This window comes from Diadema antillarum, unplaced genomic scaffold, assembly GCF_040938485.1.
Source record: "Diadema antillarum isolate AM-2024a unplaced genomic scaffold, OU_Dant_1.0 seq00000059_RagTag, whole genome shotgun sequence".
Taxonomy (NCBI): Eukaryota; Metazoa; Echinodermata; class Echinoidea; order Diadematoida; family Diadematidae; genus Diadema; species Diadema antillarum.
The window spans coordinates 669,849-694,756 of NW_027271164.1; the positions used below are offsets into that span (position 1 = coordinate 669,849).

Below are 24,908 nucleotides of genomic sequence, written 5' to 3' on the forward strand. Positions count from 1 at the left end.
TGTAAACTTGTGAACCCTTTCATTGTAGTTTGACACAAGAATTTTCCTCCAGATGTACATTCCTCCTTCATGTCTCACCTTCACAAACTATCTCTACGTAAATGCATAGACGTTCGAAGGGGCTTGTCAGCATGACTCTGTGAAACAACCAATCAATTTTTTTACCTTAACTGTTAGAACACCTCGTTCGTATGCTATTATTGGAGTAATTATATTTCTGTTATTACCATATAAGCGCCTTGTCTTCTTTTATAATCATTGTTATTTCATATTACGCATACGAATTTACCTCACCAACGTTAAGTGTAGGAGGATTCCATTTACTTTTGTAGACATAAATTTAGCGAGACTGTATGATGTAAAATTTATTCTATTGTATAACATAAAATTTTTTTAGTTTTGTCAAGACTGTGTCCGTGCACAGTTATAAATCACTCAAGAATGTTCCGTTTGCACTCTTGTAAACTTGTGAACCCTTTCATTGTAGTTTGACACAAGAATTTTTCTCCAGATGTACATTCCTCTTTCATGTCTCACCTTCACAAACTATCTCTACGTAAATGCATAGACGTTCGAAGGGGCTTGTCAGCATGACTCTGTAAAACAACCAATCTAATTTTTTTACCTTAACTGTTAGAACACCTCGTTCGTATGCTATTATTGGAGTTATTATATTTCTGTTATTACCATAGAAGCGCCTTGTCTTCTTTTATAATCATTGTTATTTCATATTACGCATACGAATTTACCTCACCAACGTTAAGTGTAGGAGGATTCCATTTACTTTTGTAGACATAAATTTAGCGAGACTATATGATGTAACATTTGTTCTATTGTATAACGTAAAAATGTATCAGTATCATTATTGTTATTATCAACGCACATGCACTGCACACCCCCACACATGCACACACTCACATTTACATTCACGCACAGACATTGCAACGTACTACACAAAATACATGGCCCCAGAACAACCATTCTCAACTTTGCACTCAAATCCTCATGACTCATAACAACGATCATCCTGACCAGGGTATCATAAGTAATCACAGTAAATACTACACTATTTCGGATTTCAATAATATGTTCAAATCTTCACTTGATTCCACTGCAAGTCATGTTAATAATTCCCGTAGTAATTCCACAAATAGGAATGATGACACTAATTATAACCCCATTAAAGATTTTAGCTTATTCCACTGGAATGCTAGAAGCTTAAACAAAAATTTTGATTCATTTGAACTACTTCTTCTTTCTTTACAAAATTTTCCCTTTTCCGCAATCGGTATAACTGAAACTTGGCTAGGGCACACGTCTCCAAATTTGTTTAGCCTTGATAGATATAAAATATTTCGCTCTGATCGTAAGAGAGGTAGAGGGGGAGGGGTAGCCCTATATATATATAACGAATTGCGAGTAAAAATAAGAACTGATATTGATATTGAAGGTTGTGAAAGCCTGTTTGTGGAAATCATTAATGATAAAATGAAAAATAAGATAATTGGTGTTATATACAGGCCACCAAATCATAAAACTGAAATGTTTTTAGAAAATTTTGATGAATGCCTCAACACGATTACACAAGAAAATAAGGAAATTTATATTATGGGCGACTATAATATTGACATGACGAAAATTGATACTTTAGCGGTAAAATTAAAAACTATTCTTTTTTCATATGCTTTCCATTCCCATATTGATAACCCAACAAGAATATCCCAAACATCTAAAACCTTGTTGGATAATATTTTTTCTAATAACTTTTCTGTAAATAAATTCATTAATGGTATTTTATATTATGATATATCTGATCATTTACCGATATTCATTATTCTTCGTTATTCTGAAAACGTCAAAAGTATTTCAAAACCCAGGCCGATAATGTACAGAAAAGAATCAGACGAGAATATTGAATTACTTAATCTTGATTTAGTGAAGGAAGAATGGCAAGAAGTGTATCTTCAAAATAACGCCGATAAAGCTTATGATATTTTCCTAGATAAACTTTTATATTATTATCGAAAAAACATTCCTTTAGTTAAGAAAAAAACACGCAGAAAGAACAAACATCCCTGGATTACAAAGGGAATCATCAATTCAATAAAAACCCGTAATAAATTGTATAAACTGGCGATTACTACCCACAATACAAAACATTTTACAGATTACAAAAAGTATAGAAATATACTCAGTAATTTGATTCGTATTTCTCGTAAAATGTATTATTCTGATAAGTTTGATAATCAAAAGGATAACGTAAATGGTTTATGGGAAACTATATATGAAATAACAGGTAAAAATAATAAGGAAACATCGTCCGTTTTTTATAATGACAACAAAGAACTCATAAACCCTGATGAAATATCTGATGCTTTTAACTCATACTTCGTAAATATTGGCCCCCAATTAGCTTCAAAAATAAAAAACAAACATGTTCATTCAAACTTTACTGAATTTCTTCCACCAAACTGCGACAAATCCCTTTTCTTTACCCCAACAGATGAGGAAGAAATACTGGAGATTGTTAACAGATTAAAGCCAAGTAGATCTAGTGGCCATGATGAAATAAGTGTTTATATACTGAAGAAAATCATCAAACAAATAACCACACCTTTATCTTACATTTTCAATCTTTCACTGTCTTCTGGAATATGCCCAAACTCATTAAAAATTGCGAAAGTAGTTCCAATTTTCAAAAGAAAAGACGACCCTTCTCTTTTAACAAATTATAGACCAATATCGTTATTACCTAGTATTTCTAAAATTCTGGAAAAAATTATTCATAAACGCCTGTACATTTTTCTTCATGTAAATGACCTACTTATACCTAATCAGTTTGGATTTAGAAAGGGCCATTCCACCGATTTAGCTATAATTCAATTGTTAGATAAGATTACTGAATCTTTTGCAAATAAAAAACATTTTATAGGAATTTTCATGGATTTATCAAAGGCTTTTGATACCATAGATCATGATATATTAATTTACAAATTAAAAAGATATGGTATTCGTGGTTTAGCACTTTCTTGGATTATTGATTATTTATCCAACAGAAAGCAATATGTACTATTTAAGTCATCTAAATCGCCGAATTCTAATATTGTATGTGGTGTTCCCCAGGGATCAATTCTTGGCCCCCTACTGTTCCTTGTATATATTAATGATATAATAAATACATCAAAAACTCTTAAATTTATACTTTTTGCGGATGATACTAATATTTTTTACTCCCATGAGAACCTTGAAACACTGTTTAATACTCTGAACACGGAAATAGACAAAGTCTCCCGATGGTTTATATGTAATAAATTATCCCTTAATGTCTCTAAAACAAATTTTATACGTTTCAAACCTACTGCTTCACAGAACATTAACAGCAGTTATAATATCAATATTGATGGATTATCTTTAACTGAAGTAAGATTTACTAAATTCTTAGGAATCACAATTGACTCGAGTTTAACTTGGAACGATCACATTCATAATATCCACACGTCTGTCTCAAGAACTGTAGGAATTTTATATCGACTGAAAAACTTCATTTCTCAAAATTCCCTGACTATTCTATACAATGCATTGATCTTACCACATATCACATACTGTAATATCGCTTGGGGAAACTGTGGCTCAACTAAAATTAATCCAATTTTTACTCTCCAAAAACGTGCTGTACGTTTGATTACCAATTCCCGTTACTTATCCCCATCCAATCCCCTATTTCGTCAACTAAAAACATTGAAAATTGAGGATCTTCACACCTTTCAAACTGCTGTTTTTATGTATAAATATACATTTAATTGTCTTCCAAAAATTTTTGATGGCTTCTTCACTCCAAATTTCACCGTTCATTCATATCCAACACGTCAGTCGTCCGATTACCATCTCGAAAACCCCAGAATTATTTTAGCTCAAAAATCATTAAAGCACAATGGACCAGATATTTGGAATTCTTTACCCCCTAATTTAAAACAACGTACGTCGTTGAACATTTTCAAACGAGAACTAAAAAACACCCTCATAATCCAGTATACTTCTGACACATAAATATTCATACCACCTGGTCAACAAACACCCTAAACAATGAGTTCACGGCCATAACTGAAGTAACATTCACCTCATCACACTGATACACAAAATAACACTCAACGTACAAACCAAGATTCATCCCAACACAATGCACACCGCACTGCACCGCACGCCCTTCGCACAATTACTTCCCACTCAGTGAGTGGCAAGATTTTCTTTATGTATCTCTTCGTTGAGCCCATTGCACAATTACCCCCCACTCAGTGATTGGCAAGATTTTCTTTATGTATCTCTTTACCTGGGGCCATCATCCTCGTCAAGCTTAGCTTATGATGATGGTCCCCTGCATTTCATTTTTATCATTTCCTATTGCTTCCTTTCATATATGATATTCGTTCTTGAAAAAAGAAAAGAAAATGTATGTAAGATCCAAACGTTACGAATATTAGCTGTGTAAATGACTATGTAAGTATTTTGTTGATTTGTTGATTTGTATTGATTTTGAAATGCAGAAATAAAAACTGAACTGAACTGAACTGAACTGAACAAACACACACGCAGTGCTGTTACATAAGTGAACACAACATCAAATTAACAATTATATTATGTTGAATAGTATCCACACACCCACATAATATCATAATGTGAAATTTAATGTACATGTTAAAAGTCTTATCTTGCCCGTTTCAATCATTAATGTTCACAGGCATGGCCTAAAGTAATGGCACGTTTTATGGCCACGGCTGCTGGTTCGGCCGCGCGAGATATCGTCTTGTAACTAAGCATAAATTCGAACTTCCCTTCTGCGCCTGTCGTCTGCCAAATGCTTTAACTCAAGACCCTCTGTAGAGCTTTCCTATACCTGGCGATCAGTACAGGATATATGCACGATGACGATGCAAAGGGGCGAAGGAACGAGAAGAAAATTAAATGTACAAAATAAACACTCCATGACGGATTTAGAGATAAAAATGCCACTCATTCGCTCCTTTGCCGCGGAAGTGCTAAATTGAAAATGGAGGATTAATTACACCTCAATTAGCCTACCGTATTTAATACACCACAGAGTTTAATTAGGAAGTAGGGAGTAACATTATGAAATCTCGTAGAGGAATTATGAATGTTACTTCCTATATTGTAATCTGAAAGAAACATTAGTAGCATGTGAATGTACCAGTCAGGTGTGTGGGCAGACTTAGTAGCACAACATTTGATGTACAGGTAAATAATGTACAGAAATATTTTGTAACGGAGATACAAAAGGCGTTTATGGCTGCATTTAGTTGACAGTGTGAATACAGACGAAGTAGCACATTACCACAAATATTATTATTCTCATAAAATGGTTTGAATTACAAGTTGATTGCACATTATATACAACACAAAGCACAAAAATATGGATGATTAACTTAGTGACTTGTCTCCCCTAGAGAAACTTATGCACTGACAGCCGTGAAGGAGGGGTCACTTTAGCGTCAAAACATTCATGTCTCAATTCTAGGCCTCCTACACTTTCAACCCCATTTTCAGTATTCATATCTGCAGGACTTACACACGATGCTATAAAACAAGTTCAGTTCCTTTTCATTATTTTTTTTCAAACATGATCACACACACAAAGGCACAAAATGAGAAAGACAAACGCAGAAGTGTGCCAGATGGTAACTTCAAGAGCATTTTTCTTTTTTGCAATTGCAACAATTTTGGCCAAGAATAGTTCTAGATTGGGTGGAAAATTGATCCAAGAAAAGATAGATTTAAAAATAGTATGCATTATTTCTTTTCTCTCGTCGCATTTTGCCCTTTCTCTGTCTGTTAGTTTTTCCCCCTCATATTCGAGAGGAATAGATTGGAGTGAGAGAAGCGCAGAGTTGAAATATCAATATGATGTTTCGATTGGCTGGCCTTGACAAAGACATATCGAAAGCGTGGCGACAAGGCTAAAGGTTCATTACGCCACAACACTTGGCTCCAACCGACACCCGACGAGTCCGCTCCGCAGTATAGAGTGAGAAGCGAGAGAGCGTTGTTCCATCCGTGCGTTCGTCGAATGGTCTGTGTTTGTGCAGCGGTCTGTGTTATCAGCACTCTTTTTGTTAGATTATGCCAGTATTATATCAAAAGGTGATGCAAATGCGTTTGCCCGTCTTGAGCCTTCATAATTATGAGCTTCCTTTTGATATACATGGCGTGCATACTACATCTTGTTTATCTTTCCTCTTTTTGTGTGCGTGTGTGTGTCCCCATTTACTTTCTGGCATGCTTTTGAGCAAAGCAGGCATGATTCCGGAGCTACGAATCTAGGTTAAAGGCATAGAAGCTGAGAAAAGATGTTTTGTCACTACTGAAGTATGAGCAATGAAGCATGTGGCCGAACATGGGAGCCTGCTGGCACCACACAATACGCAATTAATCGTGCAAAGAACTATTTTGCCCTCAAAGGCAGAAACACAAGCTAGGAAGACACAGTAAAGTGTTGTATTTATTTGCCGCAGAGATTGCAATCTGAGGTTGGCGGTATACCTGTATGTAGTAGGCGAACATTCCAAGAACAAAATCACTAAGTATTTCAGGCTGTTGTTGATTTCCCACATGATTTTTGAAGTACATACATGCATACGCACCAGACCAACTAACTTGTTTGGTTAAGTAACAGCGATTAAACCAATCAAACTATACCTCCTGTTTATACTGAAACAGTATATGGCAGCGTGGCAGCTTTGAGCGGTTATGAGTTACTTTGTCAATGACGTCATAATGACCTGAATACGACCTTTGCTAGCATTGTGTATGCAGCCAAGCAAGACACGGGCAGGTCTGTATCATCGAAACAATTAAGTCAGCCAAAAGTCAATTTGGGAAGGAGAAAAAAAAAACTTGGATATGCCAACAGTCAGAAACAACCCAAGCGAGGAGATATTGCAGAGAAATCAGTCAATGATCATCCAGGACTGTCATTTTTATATCTACGACCTCGTGAGTCTCCTTTAGTCCACCTCTCAGCTCGTCCCCTACACTGCAGCGAAGAGACACTGTCTGAACAGCTGAGAGACTGCATCAGAGAGAGTCCCGCGGCAGATGGCGTGAAGAACACGACGTACTTGTTATTTTTCATCTTTTTTTTTTCTCCCCACCTGAAAGAGGGTTTTGAAGGGGGTGACTAGATGACAAACATCAGAGTGTCGTTTTGTCAGTCGAATTGTTTCCTAGCTTCCTTCTTTTTTTTTTCCTCCGACACAAACCTGATTTGCTGGAAATTTGTCAGCTCTAATTCGCCTCCTCGTCCGCGGAGCGCAACTGTTGCGCCAGGGTGACAACTCTGTAAGCTCGCTGTTTCTATGGTAACGGTAGTTTACTCATCCCTACGACTGGGCGACAAATACAGTGCCACGACAAAAAGTTTGCAGCAAACAGCAAGCGATAGTTCATGCGTCCCTGCCGCTCTTCTCTCTCCCTCTCTCCATCTCTTCGTCTCTCTCTCCTCCCTGTCTCTTTATCTCTCTCTCATTTCTAGAATATTATCCATCCACAACCGACCAAGCAATATGTTTGTTTGTCTGTCTATGTACCTATCTATTATGATAATATGTAGATATCTATTTATGTATCTATGTATCTATCTATCTATCTGTCTGTCTACCTATGTATGTATGTATGTATGTATGTATGTATGTATGTATGTATGTATGTATGTATCTATCTATCTATCTATCTATCTGTCTACCTATCTTTCTATCTCTCTGTCCATTTATCTATCTATCTATCTATCTGTCTATCTCTCTGTCAATCTATCTATCTATCTATCTATCTATCTGTCTATCTCTCTGTCAATCTATCTATCTATCTATCTATCTATCTATCTACCTATCTATCTATCTGTGTATCTCTCTGTCTATCTATCTATCTATGTATCAGCCCAATATCTGGTGTTTGTGTGTAGTCTTTCTCGATGTGATCGTCTGGGCCATACACATTTGTCGCGATGAAATGGCAAGCGAGCGGAATGAGCATACAGAATCTTGATTTTCATGTGAACAGATAAATCTAAATAATCAACATACACGGACACATTTAATGCAAAGTTATGGTCAATAGGAGGATGGGAGGGAAAGCGGTTGAAGTTGTTAAGCAGCGCACATCGCTGTTTTAGTCGCTGCTTATTGTTTTGCTAGATATGGGAATGTAATATTGTGGGTTATATCAATGATCACTATACTGATTAACTAACTGTGATATAACAAACCCTCTTACATGATTGACCGTCCCAATTCTAAGTGATGAAATTATATTCTGTGCAAAGTCTAAAGGCAGTCCCAATGACGTTTCTGCCTTGTTTGTATCCACGATATTTCCACTTGAAATTGATTGTTTTTTTTTAAATATTTTTTTCAGGTGGTCAGAGTTCAGCAAACAAGTGAAGGACTCGTGGACCTGGAAGACATTGAGAACAAATTGAAGGTAAATGTCTGACACAGTTCAATGTTGCATGCCGCGTGTGCGTTCGACTGTTATAGCATTGATACAAAGCTTTCGAAGTATTTTATAAATATGAGCGTGTTCTTCTTTAAAACTACAGTGGTGAACACAAAAGCTGGCATTAAGGCTATTATAGTATATTCTTTTGCTTGCCTAGGTATCATTATTCTGTTATCCGCTGGCTGTAATGCACGTAATATGGCATGAGATCTGAAAGATGACAGTATTACGTATATGACACGACTTGCAGTTGCATTTGATTCTAATCTTTATCATGATGATAAATACTCCTAGTCACACGGATCTCAATGACCAATTTACATTGTATGTATATGTGACAACTTCAGAGACGTTAGGGGACATTTCTTGAAAGGGTAAGGTTGTCTCCGAGTGCGATAGGGCAAGATTGTATGTGTGTGTGCGTGTTTGTGTGTGTGTGTTTGTGTGTCTTCGTTGAGAGGAGGAGCATGACTCGTAATAATTTCGGCAGTAGCGTCTAGTCTGGAACGAATCTAGCTTGGTATGAAGCACAGACCCCGGGGAGGCATCGATTGACTACAGGCGGAAGAGGAGGAAGAAACACGGCGTTTCGGGTTATCTATTGGCCACTATCAGGGTAGACATCTTGAAGTGAGAAAGAACGGAATTGATTACATGTCATGGCGTAAAGGCGGCCTATTTCAGACTGAGTGAGTCAAGGAAGGTACAGTGTGAGGAACGAAATGCATTGAGCCGACACTTCTTCGCCAAGCAGTACTATTGGAAATGCGATGTCGCTACTCACCGGATTTAATGCAGTTTATCAATAATGACCCTCCTTCAAAATAGCCATGTTTGATGTAATAATTGGACGATTACACTCTTTAAAATCCTTCCATACACCCATGGCTCGCATTAGTAGCCAATCTGTCATGTTTACTAATCGCTAGGCTGATATAGCACACAACAGTACATCGTTACCATTATTTGGTCGACACCTTTGTTTCATTTCCTTTCTACACTGTAACACAAGTTGCTATGACGTCTGTATGAATGCTTATGAAGAGAAGACATCAAATTCTGGCGAGTAGATTGATTGATTGGCTGTGTGACGTAGAGGAGGGGATGACACGCTTGAAACTTTTACAACGCATGATGTGAACGAGAGAAAAGAATGATAGTGAATATAGACGGCGATTTGCAAACAAATATCCACTTTGCACGGGCGACTTATATTTGCGATTCGGTTAATTGATTGACAAATGTCTCCCAGGTTGACGTAGTTTGATTGATAGTTCCCCTATGAACGAGATCATTGTGCATCCTTTGTTTAATGTGGTTGCCAAGCGATTACATTGTGTTACATTAGACATTTATGACGTCACAATTCTTTGAAAGTGATGTTTATTGCTTTTGTCCAGATTGAATAACCGTTGAATCTTTATATCTGCATACAACATAATGGTCTGGATAAACTGACCGAGTATAGAAACGAGTTGAGTCTTTGTGAAAGAGAAGAAAGTGAGCAAACAAAATCAGGAAGTTCTAGTTCACTTTTGTGAGACTATTGGCCCACGACTATTAGCCCACGACACCAACAAAAGATGTAGAAAACGTGATATATGCTTTCGTGGTTACAGTTCGGATTTCCATGAAACATGTCTGCTGGACGCGCTGCTTAACACAAAATTTCCCACCGGTCCTAATCCCAAGTTATTATATTTTCCCCGGTATCTTGAACTCCTTTTCTTTTCCTTGTCTGTGATCACTTTCTATATTTCTGCTTCATCCCCATCCCTCCCTCCACCACATCATAATCTTTTTGACTTCCCCTTCGATGTGTCGTCACTAATACACTTCATTGTATCTCCTTTGATCTCTACGGAGCAGATCTTTACGCAGACGCACGCGCACGTGCTGGGCTGCTTCTCCGCGGCGTCCAATGTGACGGGCATCATCACCGACACCCACGCTGTCTCGGCACTCCTTCATAGATACAACGCTCTCTCCTTCTGGGACTACGCTACGGCAGGTGAGGTCATCACACCTGGGTTTTATGTGCAGGGACAGCAGCGCCTCGGGGGGGGGGGGGGGGGGGGGGGGGGTATGGTGCTACTGCTTTGACTATAGTGGTAATACTGGTAGTAACAGTTAACTTTTACTATTATTGTTAATAATGGATGATATAGCAGTAATTATAATGATAAAAATAATGCCAATATTGATAATGATAATGATTAGGATTATGATAATATTAATAGTACATGTTGTAGAAGTAGTAGTAGTAATGATGATAATAATGATACTACTGCCACTACTACTACCACTACTTCTAATGATGATGATGATGATGATGATGATGATGATGATAATAATAATAATAATAATAACAATAATAACAATAATAATAATAATAATAATAATAATAATAATAATAATAATAATAACAAACAATAGCAACACAAAAAAAATCTATGGTAGCAGCAGCAAAAACAAGGAGGGGAGGAGTATGCGTTTTATATTGGTCGTTTGTTTTATAACTCGAGAATGATGTAAACGTAATGTAATGTAAATGTAATCTGTTCGAAGTTGTACAAAGGCGTGTGTATACGCCACGTCAGGGGATTAAAACGTCATCTCGAAACCATTCATAAAATGCTACATAATTATGATTATTGCATTATAGAATAATCGAGTGTCTATTGAAGTTTAGTCATCGGCCTCGTTTTCGAGCAACCCCTCCCCATAAAACTGCTTATTAGTAAAGATCATTTCCTGTACATATTATGAATGTCCTTGCTCATCAACTTTGACAGGATAATTAACCGTAAATCACTCGATATGAATGGCTGAATCACATAACATTGTTTTCAAATAGCAATTTAACCTTTGAATGGTGCGATGATACTCTAATGACTGTAGCCACGATTAATATTCTCAGCTACGACAATGAGAATTTATTGTTTTCCCGTTTTGTTATTCCCGTTATTTTTCAGCTCCATACCTTGATATCGACATGAATCCATCGGGTTTCGAGTGAGTAAACATTGAAGTCGCATGAACTTTTGGTCATCTGTTCATGTTAAATTTTGTTCCCGACTGGCAGATGTAAGCATATGCCACGTAGAGCGGGACTGTTTCTGAGAACCGTGCCAAAAGGACCCGTGCGCCTACTGGCTGCAGCTGTGTAGCATTAATCCTAGTGTTCGCCTGACGCTATTGTGTCAGTCAATCAGTGAACCGCATTTAAGCTCGCTAGGGGATCATTGGTAATCTTACGGTGATTAATAGTACATGAGAAGTAATGCACAGATTTCATTTACTTTTGCACTTATCAAAACTTCAAATCAAGACGCTGTTACATGAATTCATGCCATTTGTTGCTCATCACGCCTACTGAGCGTGGCATATGCTTTCCATGAGTTTGACACGAAAAGAAAGGAAGATTGAGGCATAACCACTAGCCATGGGGAGGACAAGTAAATGAGATCGCAGACGTCGATATAATTATTATCGGATTATAAAGTGATCTAATGGAAAGCTATGTGATTCGTTCATCAGGAATTACGTAATATCTTTGCGTCAGTACAACCTCACAGGAGTATTCAGCTGTATACAAACAGTGATTGTACACGTACATCTTCACTTGTTGATAACTAATGTTAAAATTTGTAGTACAGTGTATTCATCGACGTCCATGATTTCACTTCTGTTTCCTAAAGTCAACGAGTAACGTTGATAGTAAAATGATATACATTTAGTACATTCATGAACTGGAAGATTAACTTGATGTATCGTTTGTTCTGCGTTGTCTATTTACAGGCATGGTACAGACTGTTCGAAAGATGCAGTCTTCGTATCCACACACAAGTTCGTTGGAGGAGTCGGAACGCCTGGTACGTGAAAGAATCATTGTTCACCTACCTATACTCCTCCTTTATGTTCAAGATACCCAAATGGTTGTCTCACTGACTTTATCCATGTATTGGTGACGCATAAATCTTGGTGAAAATTTCGAAGAATTGAGGAGGGAGGGGTAGGTTAGTTGTTACTTTGTGTTTGTTATAACAGCTTTTGTCAGGGGGAGGGGGGGGGGGGGAGAAAGAGAGCGTAGGGAGCAGCGAATTGCTTCCTTCCTGATGTGCCTTCACCCTTTCTGCGGTTTGACCCTAATCGGGCCGGGGAGGACATGGGATGGAATGGGAGTAAGCGAGATGATCCGGCCAAAATATCAAGTTTGCAAAAAGGCGACAAGCCCAGTCGAGCCTAATCCAGGGGATCAGTCGCCATGTGTGGGTTGAAGAAGAGGCTTTGTCTACCCCTCTGCGACTGACGGACGACCATGTACCTCGATGGCCCAAGGTGCCAAGTCATGTTGCTGTCATGGCTTCTCCAAATCATGATGTAATACGAAGGAAAAAGTCATCTTTCTTCCTGTGATGATATCAAAGAACAGCCGGTGCTTTTCCGGCAACTCACGGAGATTCCGGTCATTCATTTGAGAAATGGTTTTTGGATCAGTCCATCAGACTTTCACTCCAACCAGGAAGTCCTGTTTTCTCTTGACCATGGTCACTGTAGTGTCCAGTGTAGACTCTGGTAAGAGTATTACACGCTCCTCCCCAATGTAACTGAAAGAGTTATGTAACTGTATGTTGAGTTGTAATTGCTCATTACATACCACATGAATCTCTCTCTTTAAAGGTTAATAATACGGACAGAAAGACCATGAGAAATTATGTTTTTGTTTTCAGTCTGTATCCGCTTGTTTTGACTGCAGGTATCCTAATTGCCAAGAAGAAGCTCTTTGTAAACAACGTGCCCCACGCCCTGGGAGGAGGCACGGTGCATTACGTAAGTACACATGGGATGAGAATAGCTTGCCACGTCCTTGGCGTCTAAAATTAACTCCATCCTCACATCCTATTCACTTTTCTCGTAATCATCCGTTTCATGGCATATGTGCACACGTGATATCTGGCGCAGTGTTCTGCAATGGCATTAACTACAGAAAGGTAGTTTGTAATGTAAATTGATCGTGCATTGAATGTAAAACTCTCCTAGTATTTTTTGATTACTGGGGAGGGGAAAGTGGTTAGGACTCTCTTTCGTGAACATTTCTATGAGGACAATCTTGTAAGGTTGTTGTGATTATGGCTGTTATCCGCTCAAATGTAAATCGAATTTCCTTATTGCTGAAAGAAGGAGAACACGAATAGACCAAATGATGGAAAACGATGCTTCGTCATTCCGTGTGTGTATCCCGAAGACATATTGGTCCTAGCAATGTCAGGATAAGTTTGCATCCGTTGGGGGACGTTCTGCAAGCCACATAAAATGGCAATGAGTACGATGTGGTGAAAATGAACGAATACACAGCTGACACGTGTCACTGCTGTAAAAGCCCACATGTTTCTGTAAAGAGCCAGTAGGTATGAAGCAAAGTAGACTCTGGCACCAATTTTCTATCGCCTGTTGGGACGGAAGGGTTTGCTTTTGTTGACTGTAGACATCTCCTTCGTACGTACTCTTCGCCTGTGTCAAGTGTTATACTTTAGAAGAAGCCTACTATCTTAAGAATTTCTTCTGCTTCCCTCCGTCTTATATGTGTGAAAGCATGATGTGATGAAAGAGAGTATTGTAAATAGCTCTTGTTACCATTCCAGGTGTCAAGAAACATGCACCATTACCTGAAGGACATTGAAGCACGTGAGGAGGGTGGGACACCAGCCATCGTTGAGTCCATCCGCGCCGGACTGGCCTTTCAGGTTAAACAGGTACAAAATGGACAGTCATCTGTTTTTGCTGACTGAGTTGTTCAGACTTTAATTTTGATAGGTTTTGAGAAGGGTAAATAGCGAAACATGATCACATTTTCAGTGTCTGGACGTGTATTCAAATGTATAATTTAGAGTACAAGATACCGTGATGTCTTACGTACATTAGTTCCAGTAACTGTTGATCACAACAAGAGCAACCCCTTCGAAGAGCCATACATCTGGTATTGATATTCGGCACACTAAGTATACTTTGTCCTCTTGCCTGTTTTAAAATTACACACAAAAAAAGAGACCTCCAACGTACACTGGTGTCAACTTTTGATAATACCCAGAATCTACTGTTTTTTGCCGGATCAATCTGCTTTTGACCTTGCGAAATGTCAAACTCAATTACGAACAGAAGACTGACTCGAACTAAGCGTTGATGACTCACGTAGGTAAAGCGTCATTTCACCGGGACATGTTGTAGCCTGCGAGTCCTCTTTCTTTACCGATTTTCGGCAAGAGGATAGTCAAAAAAAAAATGTTCTGTTATGTCCGCCGTGTCATATGCTTCCACATCGCAAAATGATAAAAATGTGCTGTGCCTTTAGAAGATGGTTTAAATCAGAGAGATATTTTCATGCGTTATGTGACACCTATCGAAGTGAGCACCAGATGTGAGCATGCTACTGATGTATTATGTTTCGCAACTCTGTAGGTAATATACCGCAATGATTTCAAATAGAATGAGATATGTGTATTACAGTAAGTACGATTCTAGCGGCTTTACATTCCCTCTCTATTCATCTATCTATCTATGTGTTTATCTATCAATCAATCTATCTATCTATCTATCTATCTATCTATCTATCTATCTACCTGTATATCTACAAATCTATGTATCTGTATGTCTGTCTTTCTGTCTATCTATCCATGTAGTCTATCCAGTCCTTTGTCTAACTTATGTACATGGTGTGTATCTATCTGTCAATCTATTATATTAATCTGTAATGCCTGCTTTATATATCTATCAATCTATCAATCTATCTATCTATCTACCTGTCAATATACCTGTCTATCTACCTACCTATCTATCCATCTATCTATCTATCTGTCTGTCTATCTATTTATCTATCTATTTATCTATCTATTGATATATCTATCTGTATATCTACCTATCTATCTATCTATCTATCTATCTATCTGTTTATCTATCTGTCTATCTTTCTATTTACCTGTCTATCTGTCTATCTATCTGTCTATCTATCTATCTATCTATCTATCTATCTGTATATCTATCTGTCTATCTATCTATCTATCTATCTATCTTTTGTCTTTCTATCGGTTTATCTATCTATCTATCTATCTATCTATCTATCTATCTATCTGTTTATCTATCTGTCTATCTGTCTATTTACCTGTCTATCTGTCTATCTATCTGTCTATCTATCTGTCTATCTATCTGTCTATCTATCGTTTGTCTTTCTATCGGTTTATCTATCTATTCATTTCTCCATTTATCTAACCTCCCTCCTCTTTTGATTGATCTTTGCAGGCTGTGGGACCAAAATTCATAGAGGACAGAGAAAACGAACTTGCAAGGTGAGTAAGAGATTTCCGTGTAGACTTAATCCCTTGTTTGTGATGTCACCCAAGTCATAGAACAATTTCTTGGCATGCCTCGAGTCAACTGCCACAGGAGAAAATCGGTTTGCTTTTCTCTCCTTGGCAATGGCCGGGACATGAGGAAAGGTTTTAGTCAACAGGATGAACACCAACGTACTTTCACTTTAATGAATGATTCAAAAGTTTATACATCTCGATATTATTATTAGCTCCATGACTTCAATGAAGCGCTAAAAATATACACACTTACAAGCTTCTCCGGAAATTGATTAATTCTAACTGATAAATGGCGAGTATAAATACAAAACCATGGATCTTTCTTGTGGCTCTTTGATATGTTTATTTTGAGTACTTCTTCTATGTATGGAAATTGCATTGATTTAGAATAATTATTCTTTGTAAGTACCGTCATGGCATCAGAATTCGTAGCGAAAGAACCATACTTTTCACTTTTTCTCAGCAACGTAGAGGACGAGTTCATGTCATGATGGGAGTCCGTTCACTCACATTCACACACATACACACACACACACACATACATACACACACACACACACACACACACACACACACAGAAAAACAAACAAAAACATAAGAATCTACAGTGCAACATAAATCAGAAATGAACGTCAAGTGTTGGAGATCGAGTTTCTAGCAATAGCGGGGAAATAAGTAATGTACTTAAAACACCATGTCAGAGACATCGCTTTGCACGACTCGGAGTGAACTCACCCTATGTTTGAGAGCTCGGTTTGGGGATATAATTAGATATCCCCTCAACATATCCCCCCTTTCCTCCCAGAACTAATGTACGTCAAGGAGAAAAAAAAAATAGTTGACATACTTTTCGGCTTCATGAAGTTTTCGACCAACCGTCAAATCCTGACAGCTTCAATTTAGTGACGAGAGGTGCTGAGTGTGAGAGACAGTGACTGAAATGTCTTTTTTTTTCCCTGTAATTGCCGAGAGATAGATGGCAGAGAAATGTAATCAAAGGTGATTTATGATCCGACGTGTTACGAATGTGCAGCAGCATGATAATTACAGACACTGGAACATTAAACATCACTCGTGTGCTGTTTTAATCATAAGCATACGGTATCACCAGATTTGGAATGAAACCGAATTCCACCGTTGGCGTGGATATATACTTCCTTCTATAAGATTGCAACTATCCGCCGAACTCCAAAGGGAAGTACTTACCAGACAGATGTTAAGTGAACGTGTTAAAGAAAAAGGAAAATAAAACATTACTGAAACTGTTGATGTTTTGCTCCCTTTAACATTACAGGCGAGCGTTCGCACGGTGGCAACACAACGAGAATCTCATCGTCTTGGGCAGTCACGAGGTGGCGCGCTTGCCGATATTCTCCTTCCTTGTTCGTCATCCACAGACGGACAAGCTGTTACATCACAACTTCATCGCTGTACTACTCAACGATCTCTTTGGTATTCAGGCCAGAGGAGGTTGTGCCTGCGCAGGCCCTTATGCACACGTGAGTTCTGCTTCATTCATGCCCTAACATTATCTGACAAAGTTACTGTGCATGTTAAGGGCATAGATCTGTTGCATATGATCTAACCATAATGGTTAAGAAAATGGATGATACATTGCAGCACAAAAGAACAAACAAGCAAACAATACTCTGCTTTTGACAGTTCCAAGGTGACACTCATATAACATCACTATGAAACACAAGTTCTTGCTGTGAACCCTTCAAAACAAACGTCACAGGCTTTGAAATTACGCCTGTTGAAATCATTGCACATTTATTGCAATTGGCTGAGAGTGGAAAGCAAGACAAGAAATAGAAAAAAAAAAAGTCAAGAGGAGTTCACGGGAGGCTCAAGATGAATTAGTATTTTTCCTCTTCGCTCTTATCGTAAGTTTTGAGGTAGGCCGTGGCATGTATCGAGGTGTACTTTAAAGCTCATCTGTCATCGGCCTACCCCTCTTGATGGGCTTGTTGGACTAGCAAACGCCCCATCGTGGGATTACAAGCGGAAGATGGATCTTTAGGGCGATGATACGCCTGATCATCGGAGATATCCTAATCTTTCAGAGCCGAGAGAACTTAGGAGTTACGACATCTCTCACTTTCCCCCTCACTTTCTCTCTCTTCCTTTTTTTTCTTTTTCCGTCTGAGAGTATTTTCCACTTTCTTTCTAAATCAAACACGTTCTATGAAGACTATGAGTATCAAATGTTGAGAACACATGTAATAGCGGTGTGATGTCTGAGTAATTCTTTCCAAATTTGCCTCCAATTTTCTCCTTTCACGCAGGATCTGCTGGGGATCTCGGAGGAGAATGCCATGAAATTCTTCGAGCTGATCCGCGAAGACCGAAAGAACACTTGTAACGAGGAGCCGGTCGAGGGAGTACGGTACGTCCTAGTGATCACAATCCAAACACCTGGTGCATTCGCCAAGTTTCCATCAAGACATTAATTTATTTACCTCATTCCACACGTCTTAGGGGTTTTAGGTTAACTCTTCAACTTAATAACATTAAGTTGAAGAGCTAACACATTCAACTGAATATTATTCAGTTGATTGTGTTTCGGTGCAATCTGCCAGAAAAGGTGAAGAGTTGAATCTATATTTCCATCTACGAGATACGAATCCTTTCAAACAAGGGGGTAGGGGGAGGAGGATTTCAGCAATAGAATCCAGGCTTACACCCCACAAGTCTTGCTATATCTCGCGGTCTTGACACAGGAACACACAGAGATCTGACAGAAGGTCGAAATATTTGATTTCATGACGGTTATCCGTGCAACTGTTCCTGCGATTTGCGCGATTAAGGTTATTCCATCATCAAAAGTGCCTAAAGTTGCCCCAGAATGTTGTGCTCCCAAGTTGTTGCTATGATTCAGTGAGTCACCCCGTGACTCATATCTACCTCATTTTTTCTAGTTCTCTATCTCACTGTCTCCCTCTGATCAAGAACTCTAGCCCTCTCGCGGCAAGTTTTCCCCTCCTGTACTAACTCTCCCCTCCCCCTTTTCCCCTCCTCCATCACAGACCTGGATTCGTCAGGATTAACTTGCCGTACTTCGCACCCGATGACGTCATTGATTACGTGTTAACAGCTGTTGACCTCGTGGCTACCCATGGATGGAAGATGCTCACGCAGGTTGGTAAATCATAATATTATTCCTGCATTTTAGAGTTCAGTGTGTGGCTGGAGTGCGGATTTGAAGTAGCGATGCATTTCTTGGTGGAAGTAAGCACATCATCTTTCATCTTGGAAGAAATACGAACGTTCAAAAGACCCCGTCATTCATGACTTCTAGAGAGAGAAAACATAGCAACTGATGCAATCATGAGAATTGTTGCAAGTAAAATATATATTTAATGATTCACACATTATCTCACCTCAGGTACATTGTAATAGCTTAACCCCCCCCCCCAAAAAAAAAAAAAAAAAAAAAATCAAAACAAAACAAAATAACCAAACAAATCCACTTCTCCTGTAGTAGATCAAAACTCACTTATGTTTTAGCATGAAGAACTCTTAAGCAAAGCGTTTAGAATGGCTTGCTTTCAGTAATATACTCAGTATCTTGATGAGGTTCCATATTTGGTTCTAATAATAATGTACGCATGTGTAGATGTGGTCCCCGATAACAGCTATTCCACTCTCCTTAGAGTTCCTACTGTTTGTTCCTTTTGTATGAATTCAGACTTTCCACGAGTAATTCAGTACTAACTCCTAGTCCTACTTCTTGATCCTCTTTTATAGTACCACCATGACGTAAAGACCGGGTCTTGGACTCATCGCTCTGCGTGCAAGGGCAGCGGCCCAGGCTATCTCAGTCTTTTCGATATCAGCTACAGGACGGGTCTGTTCCAGTTTGAGGGCGCTAATACCTCCGTCACGTCATCTCACAAGAAGCAGCCACTGCAGGTTGGTCGTCAGTTTGATGATCATTATGGCACTGATCTCTGTGACGGCGTCGCGTTTTATATCCGTGTTGACCGTAGAGGGGGACATTGCTTAAACTTATATCGGATTTCTATTTCGCCTTCATCTAAATCAGTAAATAAAGCTCCAAATGTGCTCATTTTTGGTATAATTATTCTTTGTGGCATTCTTGGCAAATGTACTTGAAAAAAAAATCGGTATCAAAATTAATTTCTTATTTATTTTATAGTTTCATGAATTTCTTATGTATTTCTTTGTTTTTTCGACCTTTTGTTTTTGTTGGTTTTTGTAGCAAAATTTGTCACTGACACTTTTTGAAGCATAATACTCCTAAAACAAACTAATTTTAACCATTGAGAGTAAAAATAAGCATATTTATATGAACCATGTGAAAAAACTCAATTTGCATTGACTTTGTGCACAAAATCAAATTTTTTAGCCATTTTTGGCCTCACGTGCATGTACAAAAAGTCATGTAACTTCAGAACCGTACCCCCAGGCGTCACAAATTTGGTGTCAAAATGTGCGGGAAACTCAAAAGAAAAAAGTCATGGAGCATCGCGGCGAGAGCATTGCGTGTTGCAGAGTAATCGTGCGAAATTTAATATGCAATCTGATGTTTATATGCCCGTCACAAAGCATACTTCTTTTGCTGTTTGGTGCTCTCTACAACTTAGGTGAAATTCATTTTGGTCATAATTCACTCAACAGATTAGTTTGCGTTTGACAGAGCTCTCGCCTGATCGCAGCAGATGACAAAAATCGTCTTCTGCGTTTTATAACTTTCGTTTCGTTTCCTTGTCTCAGCTTGTATTCATCTGTTTGGTTATTGAATTTGTCACGATGAAGATTATTATAAACAGTTCTCCATGTATGTTGAATACTCTGTTAATTAAATTTCTCTCTTCCTTGTCTATTAACAGCTCCAAGACTACCTGAACTTGGCCCTGGAGGAGTTCGAGAAGGCGGCGAGTGGATACATGGTGATTTTTTTTCTTACTAAATTTCAAGTCAATTAACTCTGGCTTTCATATTCTAAAACAACAAACAATCAAACAAAGACAATATGATATGCAAGTTTAGATAGAAGCATTTCTGTCGTGTTTCGAAGTCAATGCATGATTTCAGTAAATTCACGAACTGCTAAAGATGTCCTAAAGGCACTGACTATAAATTATAGTGCTGATATAGACCATCTCTCTTTCTCAAATAACCGATGTTGTGTGGATAAATAGATAAACATGTTATTCGGAAAGCTTGTATTGAGTAAATCCTATTTCAGTAGGCTTCTAACCACCTCCAAAGTATGATACTGAGGATTGATAAATCATGCTTCCTATTTCTTTGTATGCTAAACAGGCCTTTGAATCACTAAATGACGAGGAGGTGTGTCTAGATGACTACCAGCAGTTCTTGTGGTTCCTCCAGCCCTTCGAAGCAGCCAGTTTTCTCATGGCATCCTGCTGGGAAGACTACGACACAGTTAGCTGCGGAGATAAGTCCTCCAGTGTGCCCGAGAGTGAGTTGAACAAGTCGCCTGCCAACCACGGCTTCGCGAGCAACCAGGGGTCCAATGTCCATCCTTATACCGAGGAAGTTGCTATGGTCCCAGCTGATGCCAAACCGACCAGGACTCCACCCATCGCCCCGGTGATGTTCGGCAGAGTTCCCCCAATGACATCGTCGTATTACGATGATACGGCAGTCGTCCCCGACGAGGACTCAGTGTTGAATCCAGCCTTCCAGGAGAGCCTCTACATGTACGGCGGAGATTCTATCCTATCGAGCGTTATTAGTGGCGACTGGCACAAGGCTGGTCACGTAGACGAAATTGCCTTCATCAAGGGAATCGATGACCGGGCAGCAGAACAGGTGGACTATAACTACCAGAGGGCCTACAGCCACGAGAGCGGCTACAGCACTGAAGAGGATGTGTACTGACGACTAAGTAGTCAACGCAGAGTGATCCATTGTGTGTGTGACTAGTCTTAGGTAGTCAGTTCGACCTTTCTAGGTCACAGGCGAAAAAAAAAGTTTCGCCCTGTTGCATTTTTGCGGTTCAGTTCCCCATGTGGACTCGCAATCACGCCGAAGGGTGTGTTTCGTACGGATAAAACGAACAAAACAAAGAAAGATGCATCAGTAGTTCATGTCTTGATGTTAAGGTGCCTATCTCTGGTCATTGATATACCGTCACATTTCTCTTTATTTTGCATTGTTATAATGGATTATAAGATGGTTCCCCTGTACGGTTACTAGGCCGATGTGGTCGTTGTGTGATGTTTGGATGTTTGACAAACAAAGGTATTGACCAGTTCCTTCGCCGAGTCCGACATGAAAAATGTGCTACTTTCTGAAGCACGCCCTCTAACATGAGCACATGTAAGCAGCGGCTTCTGATCTCAGGGCGGATGCCTTGGAGTGGAGTGGTAATATTCTGCACAGTGTCGAGTCCCTCACTCTATTATCATTGTGTTTTTATTCTTCTCATCCTCTTTCTATAACACTATCTCTGATGTCCGTCAAAACGTTGAAGATATGAACCAACTGTAAAATGCAGTTGCGATTTGTGATTGTGCTATCATATTTTTTTTCTTGTGTAGCACCTCCAATTTATCGTCTTTTCCCTTTTTGTAACGACGGTGTACGGTCTATCTTTTTCCCCGCCACTAAACTGCGTGCTATATATTTGTGGTTTTGGCAAATCATAATAATTTATATACAGAGATGAATTCACATTTGAAAAGTGAGATTCCTTTACAACATGTATCGGTAATGACGCGTTTATTTATGTCGAGAATAACCTCCATTCATATCTTGCAAAACTGTATTGAAAGTAACTTACATAATTATTATTCAACATAATGATTTCACGAATCGCTCAGTGAGTTTCAATTCAATTCAATTCTGTTTGAGTTATGGACAGTACTTAATCGTGATGTTTTGAGCATGTATTGTTGAAATCATTCAAGTTATTGTAACACGCAATGTCAAGTAGATTGGTGTTAACATTTATTGTGTTTTCTTGATAATATTTTACATGTATGTATATTAGTACTTGAAAACATTAACATATAGAATGTGATAGCATCCAGATTCAGATTCTGCAGTCTTGCTGTATTGTAGCGCTGTTAGGCTATACAGGCCTACTATTTTCAGGCTTGTTTAATATGATGTACCATAGTGATTGTATATTTTAGAAGTGTGTTGTACTATCTGCAATGAAGTTAAACATAATGTAGGCAATGTATACGTCTTCATTCCATTTGGTTCCTGATGTATGTTTATGGTCAGACATTGAATTTGGGAGAGAACGTGAGGGAATTTTCACAACTCTTGTTGAGAATGAATCCACCATTTTGTGCATGAACCATTTGTACAATGTGCAGCCCTAAGTGGTCAAGTCCATTTTTTTTTGTTCCTTCTCTCAGTATTTCGAGTGAACTACATATAGACCATTAGTTCATGCGGTATGTACCTTTATTTCCTCTTACGACTATGAGTGGTGATAGACAAGGTTTATCCGAGTCATTTCTTTCTATGCCTTTGGTTTTATGACCTGAAATAAACTTTACTTCATCCTAATTTAATTACTTGGTGTGCGGCCGAACTTATAGGTATTAGAAAATGTAATATAATACCATTTGAGATTTGAGCTTTTGAAATGTTTTTTGCCATTCTTTTCCCTTGAAGTAATGCGTTAAGGATTTTAACTGCCCGAGCCAATATCAGTGTTGTGACTGCGTGATACTCCAAACACTGTACTGGACTTAGACTGGATCGTTACCAATTTAATACATTAATTGATTGATTGTGTAATGAGTGTAAAAAAGGGTCTTTGAAGCATCTTGCTAAAGGGATGATATATATATATATAACAAACTGTGCCTTACAGATCTGTCAAACTTTTTAAAAATGTACATGTGTATAGAATGGATTTGACAGCACAAGAGTGACGTGTACATAAGACTAGAGTAACCATGGTAACAGAGAGGTATGTTCCAGATGACGGATGAGGGGAAAAAGCGGGTTGCAACAGTTGGATTCGATGGTTCGTGAATTGATAGTCGTAACGATGATTTTTAACAGAAGGCCGAGGTTGTAAATAGTTCTTTCATAATTATTTTTCGATCTATTTATTACGTGATTATGTCACCGTCTATAGTGTTCCGCGATATCAACTCGACCGAGGTCGACGCTTCTTCATTACGATGAATCAAGCACGTTAAATTCGTTCACAGTCTGTGGAAATTAAATATCCATCGTGGACGTTTTCTTCATTTTATCGGCGATATCATGTCACTATTTCGTCACAAGCGGCCCACGGTAATTCTGGTAATTCTGAAGTTATACTAGAAAAAAGAAAGTAACTTCAATGGTCTTGTAAATATATTCAGTTTTTATCGATGGTGTCATCAAAAGACGAAATGAGTACAGTTGTATAACAATATCGGTGGGAATGAATGAGTTCGATGTCAATGGAAAAGTGAAAAGATGAATCGATGACGTGATTGATGAATGATTAATGACCATCCCCACTTCCAAGAGGAGGAGAGAAAGGGATGAGAAAATGTGTGAACTATAATGTGATAAAGAGTATGTTATTCGTAAGATGTCAATGGTGCCAAAGAATGGGAGTGTGGGATACAGAGACTGTAACTAATTATCATTGTGACGTCAGGTGGTGGTTGCCATACTAATACATTCAGTCTTCATGTCTCGTCTTACTGTCGATAGCTTGAAATACTACAACGTCAACAATACGGTGTCGGATGCTTGACTTGTATGCATTTTCCCCAGATACGTATTCAGAGTAATGGACAATAAACTAATCACACAAAGTGTACTAGATCAATCATTTTTACCTGTTCTTTGTTGGATGGTTTAATGTTATGTGTTATTATTGTTGTTTTTGAATATGTATGTGTATGTGTGCATGCGTGAGTGAGGTGTATTTGTGTATGTCTGCGTGTAGATTAATGAGACAACAACGAAATAAGTTGATAAAGGCACTCTTTCAGCACCTCGCGCCATTTTTACCAAATGTTTTGATGACTTTTTGTTTACATTAATGCGTGTAAGGATAAACGTATCAATACACACTTA

The 24,908-nt window shown here is 38.5% G+C and overlaps 1 protein-coding gene across 1 annotated transcript in view; it reads left to right on the forward strand.

Annotated features, from left to right (window-relative positions):
- LOC139725743 (uncharacterized) overlaps positions 1–21,743 on the forward strand; it is a 37,611-nt gene extending 15,868 nt beyond the window's left edge. The window contains exons 6-18 of the mRNA XM_071636826.1: positions 8,422–8,487; positions 10,375–10,516; positions 11,481–11,520; positions 12,307–12,380; positions 13,265–13,338; positions 14,151–14,261; positions 15,802–15,848; positions 17,164–17,368; positions 18,158–18,258; positions 18,899–19,010; positions 19,620–19,784; positions 20,726–20,785; positions 21,162–21,743. Coding sequence (XP_071492927.1) covers positions 8,422–8,487; positions 10,375–10,516; positions 11,481–11,520; positions 12,307–12,380; positions 13,265–13,338; positions 14,151–14,261; positions 15,802–15,848; positions 17,164–17,368; positions 18,158–18,258; positions 18,899–19,010; positions 19,620–19,784; positions 20,726–20,785; positions 21,162–21,743 — 1,779 coding nt within the window. The remainder of the gene's footprint in view (positions 1–8,421; positions 8,488–10,374; positions 10,517–11,480; positions 11,521–12,306; positions 12,381–13,264; positions 13,339–14,150; positions 14,262–15,801; positions 15,849–17,163; positions 17,369–18,157; positions 18,259–18,898; positions 19,011–19,619; positions 19,785–20,725; positions 20,786–21,161) is intronic.
- The last annotated feature ends 3,165 nt before the right edge of the window (positions 21,744–24,908 follow it).